The sequence below is a fragment of the Dreissena polymorpha genome, chromosome 4, assembly GCF_020536995.1.
Source record: "Dreissena polymorpha isolate Duluth1 chromosome 4, UMN_Dpol_1.0, whole genome shotgun sequence".
Lineage (NCBI taxonomy): Eukaryota > Metazoa > Mollusca > Bivalvia > Myida > Dreissenidae > Dreissena > Dreissena polymorpha.
In genome coordinates, this window is record NC_068358.1 from 144,389,586 (window position 1) to 144,396,600 (window position 7,015).

At 34.6% G+C, this 7,015-nt stretch overlaps 1 protein-coding gene across 2 annotated transcripts; it reads left to right on the top strand.

Moving 5' to 3' along the window:
* The first annotated feature begins 2,842 nt into the window (after positions 1-2,842).
* Positions 2,843-6,775, top strand: LOC127877265 (uncharacterized). Of its 2 annotated transcripts, XM_052422947.1 has the most exons (3): positions 3,168-3,330; positions 4,301-4,432; positions 6,243-6,775. In XM_052422947.1, exons 1-3 carry the CDS (start codon positions 3,293-3,295, stop codon positions 6,385-6,387), a joined length of 315 nt encoding a protein of 104 aa, XP_052278907.1. In that variant the 5' UTR covers positions 3,168-3,292; the 3' UTR covers positions 6,388-6,775. The 2 variants fall into 2 exon arrangements, 1 of the variants encoding a protein (XP_052278907.1); XR_008048330.1 differs by lacking the exons at positions 3,168-3,330; positions 6,243-6,775 and adding an exon at positions 2,843-2,957.
* Positions 6,776-7,015: the final 240 nt, after the last annotated feature.

Sequence of the window (7,015 nt, forward strand, 5' to 3'; positions counted from 1 at the left end):
TCGCCGTGCGCATACTATGGTGTACGCCTAGCGATCAGGAGGTCACGGGTTCGATCCCCACTGTGGGAGCGTTTCTTTAGATCTCCCCCATATACCAAGGAAACGGACTCGAGAGAGTTTCATATCATCCTAAGGCTTGTTATGCAATCGAGCTTTAATAAATAGGTTAAAAAAAACAAAAACAAAAAACAAAAAACATAAAGGTACCCAAATTCAGCGTTCGGCTCTTGTCCGCTTACTGGTCAGTCGTTTAGGTTAGAAAGACGCAGTTGTGTTTGCTGTTTATATAATTAACATCGTTGGAAAGTGATAAAAATTGTAAAACCTTAAGATATGGTAACCAAGTTGCATGATAGTCTGAAGTAACCCTATATTAAATATCTATTCATTTCTGTAAAACAATGTATTCAAATACGAACTTATAAAGTCTCATGTTTTCTGCATAGGTGATGATCTAACCATGGTTTTGCGTTCTGAAATTACCACAAAAAGTAAAGAAAGAGCCTCTCCAATTGTAACGAATGACCCAGGGATGACACGAGTCATAGATGGTCAAGTTGGCGATCCGAATATATGTAATTGTTGCGTGACATTGTTAAGACCCGCCTGGATTGAACTTGATTTCGGAAAACCGTATTTGCTGCACACAATTAAACTATTTGGCCGACGAAAAGTACAAATATATCTGTGATTAATCAGTTTAAAAACATCGTCCTCTTTGTTGGCGAATCGGCTACCAGCCCAATGATTGAGGTTTCCTACAGCTCGCCGAATACAACCGATATCAAGTTTGAGTTTTACCGTCCTCGCAATATTCAGTTTGTTCGTGTGTATGGATTCGATGGCGATGCACACATGACTATTTGTGAAATAAAGGCATTTCATGTTAAAGGTATTGTTTTAATAAACATTTATAAAATAAATTCGGAAATGAATGTTTATTTTATTTAACACCAATTTAAGTTTAATAAACTGATGTAAATTTTCTTTCATGAATGTGTGCCAGAAAAAGTCCCAAGTTGATAAGCCTACTCAAGCGAAATTGTTTTGAAATTTTTAAACTTAAGTTCATTATAGGAATATGTCACATTTCTGATACACAGGTAAGAAGTGACTGAGTGACTTAAAGGGGCCTTTTCACAGATTTTGGAATATATTGAAGTGTGTCATTAAATGCTTTACTTTGATAAATGTAAACATTGGATTAAAAAGCTCGAGTAAAAAAATAAATAAAAGATAGAAAAAGTAACCCTCAACTGGGCCCTTACCACTGACCCCTGGAGTAAAAGTCTATCGCTTTGACCAATCGGCTATCCGTGTTAATACGATCAGTGATGAATTATATAGTTTATTTAAGCAATCCTTGTAGTATAACAAAATATAACGACAAAAACAAGAACTCTTAAAATTATTCAATCGGTTTGCGTTGCAACGCTTTATAATTTTCATGTTTTTAAATCTTCAACATATGCATACTAGATACTATATATATACTACATACTAGATATTTAAGAGCATGGTTAATGTTAAGTATTACAGTTACGTCACAAATATCATAACTAAACGAAAATATGCGAATCGGAAACATTATTTTTTATTTTTTGTCAATTTACCAAAACGTGAAAAGCCCCTTTAAAATATATACTGACATTCACATTAAGTGCGAATGTTCGTCACTTTCATGTTTATGTTCACATATTTAAATATTACATATCGAGAGTTAACATCCCGTAAAACATTTAATCATTATCTATTTCTTTTTAAGGACGTAGCATTATTGGAAAGGTAACACTGTCATCTCCGTCAATGATAGAGGATGTCAACGAAGCTTGCTCTGCAGCGCATGCCTTTGATGACAAGGATATCACCTCCGCAGGAGACCTTATGCTCCAAGTGTAGCGCAGCCAGAGGAATGACACCGTGGTTGGAGGCAGATCTCGGTCAACACTACCTGATAGCATACGTTAACATAGCTGGTCGACTAAACAGAGGTTTAAAAAATGAAATTTTATGGAATGTTGATTGGATGGTTGTGAATTACTTAACATTATGCTTACGTCCAACAGCATGTCGGTTATATATTTAATAAGTGGTGACCAAGACGATCATTCCTCTATTTTCAGATGTTCAGAGAGCCGAAAGTCAGTATCTGGTTATGTATTTAAGCAATAAAAGCCACATAGACGTTGACAACAACACACCTCAGAATGAAGCTTCGAGTTCGACTGGACTTTCTTGACATTAAATCCACCAGTAGTTGCCCGGTATATGCGTAATGTTCAGACACTTTCAGCTCCACAAATGATAATTTGTGAGGTTGACATTTTTGTGATAGGTAAGACAAGTATAGATAGTTTTATTTGAACCATATTAAATAATACATGATAATGGCCTAGCTCTTTTAGCACCAAATAGTAATTGTTTAAACTATTTAAAAATTGTTGAATCAAAATCATTTATAGTTTCAGATGTAAATAAATCAGATAAATCCCAAAACGAAAAATACAAATAATAAAACGCAACCAGCGCATCAAAATCGTTCACTAAAATGATAACTGTATACTAATTATTTTATTTAGTACATAAAATTACTATTGATTATGTCAAATTATGTGAACAATAGCAAATATTGGCAACAGTATGTATCTTGTAAAAAAAACATTATTCAGAAGAGACGATGACAACTACGATCGACTTTTCCTACATAACTGATGTTACAACCTCCAAGAAGGTCATCGAAACAACCTTTATGAATACACATACCATGTCTGCACCCTCCGTTTCACATTTAGGCCCGAGAACACAAAATACTATGGTAGACACGACCTATGAGGAAACTGCTAAACAAACATTGTTCTTAATATTATCGTGCCATCTCTTATTTCATTGTTGGTGATAATATCGATTATTGTTGTAATATTGGTGTGTCAACGAAGGATAAAGAAGACAAAGAATCGGTGAGAATACATTAAGGTTTACTTTCTTGTGATGTTTTGTGAATTATTCCGTTTTGTAATATGTACAGCTAAACCAAATACCTGAATGCGTATATGTATAGCATATTTGTGTCGTATCGATACTATTCAGGTATATGACTAACCATTATGTTTCAGTAAACAATCAAATGCAGCACAAGACAGCACGTATTGTACTATTTCACTCCGCGGAATGAAGAGTCCAGCTACTCTTCGTTGCATAATCAATCCGTTGGAGGCCTCCAAGAGATAATACCGATGACGATCAGGCTAGTTCTTCTTAACGACATCTCAGTAACACTTAATAATTGACAGTTATGTCCGATTACATGAATCTTCGCCAGTATGCACCTGTGTATGTACTTCCGGCTATTAATATACACTTAGTTTAAGGATTAACAATTATTGCAATTGTATAAGAGTATTCCTCAAGGACGGTCCTATAATGCTATGACATCAGTGACACTAGATTTAAAACAAACAGGTATGGATTCATGCGCATTGATGAAATATTTTATGATATGTTTTTTGTGCCAACGGGGAGTAACAATCATAGAATCGCCTCTCAAATATACTGTGCATATGAAAAGTATACACTGACCAATTGAAATAGAGCATATAGTACTCAACCTATGAAAAGTGTAACTGGCACGTCCATTTCTCAGAAACTACCATCAACCCCGAAGTCAGTCTAATAAACTTCCCATGGATTAGTTTGACTACAATCACTTGAGTACACAAACTTCCCATGGATTAAGTTTGACTACAATCACTTGAGTACACAAACTTCCCATGGATTAAGTTTGACTACAATCACTTGAGTACACAAACTTCCCATGGATTAAGTTTGACTACAATCACTTGAGTACACAAACTTCCCATGGATTAAGTTTGACTACAATCACTTGAGTACACAAACTTCCCATGGATTAAGTTTGACTACAATCACTTGAGTACACAAACTTCCCATGGATTAAGTTTGACTTCAATCACTTGAGTACACGTTGGCTAATCGCAGGACAAGAAATAAGGCTGAACTAATTAAGAGGTACTTGTTTACATTTGGCAAAATCAAAATTACAAAAATGCATAGATACAAACAAATCATGTAATACATTCAAACGAGCAAAATAAGATAATTTTTTAAAAGTATGTTCGCTTATTTCTGATCATGAATTTAAATCATAAAATAATAAGCGTATTAAACGCTTTTCATCGACAATGAAAACGTGTATTCACGACATAGATTTTAAACTACGCTATAATTTCTGTAGCCTTCATAGTGAAGTGGTAATTCAGGAATATGACTAACCATTATGTTTCAGTAAACAATCAAATGCAGCACAAGACAGCACGTATTGTACTATTTCAACTCCGCGGAATGAAGAGTCCAGCTACTCTCCGTTGCATAATCAATCCGTTGGAGGCCTCCAAGAGATAATACCGATGACGATCAGGCTAGTTCTTCTTAACGACATCTCAGTAACACTTAATAATTGACATTTATGTCCGATCACATAAATCTTCGCCAGTATGCACCTGTGTATGTACTTCCGGCTATTAATATAAACTAATTAGTCTAGGGATTAACAATTATTGCAATTGTATAAGAGTATTCCTCAAGGACGGTCCTATAATGCTATGACATCAGTGACACTAGATTTAAAACAAACAGGTATGGATTCATGCGCATTGATGAAATATTTTATGATATTTTATTTGTGCCAACGGGGAGTAACAAACATAGAATCGCCTTTCAAATATACTGTGCATTTCCATATGAAAAGTATACACTGACCAATTGAAATAGAGCATATAGTACTCAAACCTATGAAAAGTGTAACTGGCACGTCCATTTCTCAGAAACTACCATCAACCCCGAAGTCTGTCTAATAAACTTCCCATGGATTAAGTTTGACTACAATCACTTGAGTACACAAACTTCCCATGGATTAAGTTTGACTACAATCACTTGAGTACACAAACTTCCCATGGATTAAGTTTGACTACAATCACTTGAGTACACAAACTTCCCATGGATTAAGTTGACTACAATCACTTGAGTACACAAACTTCCCATGGATTAAGTTTGACTACAATCACTTGAGTACACAAACTTCCCATGGATTAAGTTTGACTACAATCACTTGAGTACACAAACTTCCCATGGATTAAGTTTGACTTCAATCACTTGAGTACACGTTGGCTAATCGCAGAACAAGAAATAAGGCTGAACTAATTTAGAGGTACTTGTTTACATTTGGCAAAATCAAAATTACAAAAATGCATAGATACAAACAAATCATGTAATACATTCAAACGAGCAAATAAGATAATTTTTTAAAAGTGTGTTCGCTTATTTCTGATCATGAATTTAAATCATAAAATAATAACGCGTATTTAACGCTTTTCATCGACAATGAAAACGTGCATTCACGATATAGATTTTAAACTACAATATAATTTCTGTAGCCTTCATAGTGAAGTGGCAATGCATTTGCTTTGGCTACCAGAGGCCCCTTGTTAGATACCCAGGGCAGGCGCATCTTATTATATTTTTTCCATGTTAAAACTGTTCTTCAAAACTACTATAAATATTTCAGTTTTGTGAGTAAATTCATTTCATTACATTTTGTTTACAAATACGAACATCTTTGAACAAGTCCTTCTAAAGGTCAATGAAGCTTAGATAGAATTACCATACGAACAGAAATTAACCCATTTATGCCTAGCGTCCTGAAAAACGGACATTGCAAAACAGCGTAAACCCAGATGAGACTCCGCATAATGCGGCGTCTCATCTGGGTCTGCGCTGTTTGCTTAAATGAATTTCTTTATGAAATATTCTAAATATAGAAATAAATATACTTGACACCCCTAATTTTGGAAATAAATTGATCCAATTTAGAAGGATGGGAGAGTCCACTGGGCATAAATGGGTTAAGCAGATCAAGCCGTTTTTAAGTTATTTGTTTAAAGTATTGAAGGGGTAACTCTAAAGATGATAGTGCTTTGACTGTTCCATTCAATTATCGGAAATGGCCCTTAATCGATAATGGTTAGTATTCCCTTCATAAGGGCACAACTTCCAGCCACAGTTCAACACCAACAGAAACAAGTTGGTATGAATACATTTTGATATGTAGCTGCATATTCTTTACAATGCTCAGATATCTAGAAAATGCAAGCACTTACGTAAATATGCACGTCTATTCAATAACACAATAACTCAGGTTTTGAAAGTGTTCGAATGTTTTCTGTTTTCAGCGAAAATCAGGATGTCGGTTGGTATGAGACGTTGAACTCGGAAACAAGAGTGGTTGAGTCATACACAACTCTTCATTCTGCCGGGGGAAGAGAATTCGTCGTTGATCGTTTCAAAAGAAAACAATCAACTAAATTGAAATACTAAACGCTTTCAGATGACAAAACACATAACGGCGTAACGTAAATGAATGTGATAAATTAACAACGTGCTTTTGTTTATTGATTAGCATATATAACAAAAACACAGAAAAAGTAACTATTCACGTTTTAATTGACAGATTTATCATGCATGTGTTTGGAGAGCAGAACTTTAATGTCGTCTAGTCAGTTGATAGCAGCATAGTTACCGAAGAATTTAGAACTGTAGGCCAATGTTGATAATCATATTAGAATGCTTCCCAAAGAAGACATTTAATTTAAACTTTCCTTGGCGCACGATCAAGTGAAATAGTGAATACTTCAATTTATCTACTATGGCAAAACTATGATAATATGTTGACATCGTTTATGGCAGTAAACAAAAAATACCATTTGTTGACAAAAATGTTTGCATTATTAATGATAAATATAAATGTGTTTTGTTAACAAAAACGTGTGCTATTTAGAAAATCTGCGTGCAAATAAAGCCCATAAATCGGGTCGCTAGTTTAATTCTTGTTTAGTAAATTCAGCTTAAAAAATCTCGATATACGGGTAAAAGTTTACTATACAAATACGATTTCATTATAGTATTACTTTTGTTATACTAAAGCTAGATGCTTCTATTCTACATG

Excerpts from the sequence above, each read along its gene's own strand:
- LOC127877265 (XM_052422947.1), top strand. The coding sequence starts at position 3,293 with ATGTCCGATTACATGAATCTTCGCCAGTATGCACCTGT. Across the intron at positions 3,331-4,300 it reads CTTCGCCAGTATGCACCTGT|TAAACAATCAAATGCAGCAC; the intron begins GTATGTACTTCC and ends ATTATGTTTCAG. Across the intron at positions 4,433-6,242 it reads ATAATACCGATGACGATCAG|CGAAAATCAGGATGTCGGTT; the intron begins GCTAGTTCTTCT and ends TTCTGTTTTCAG.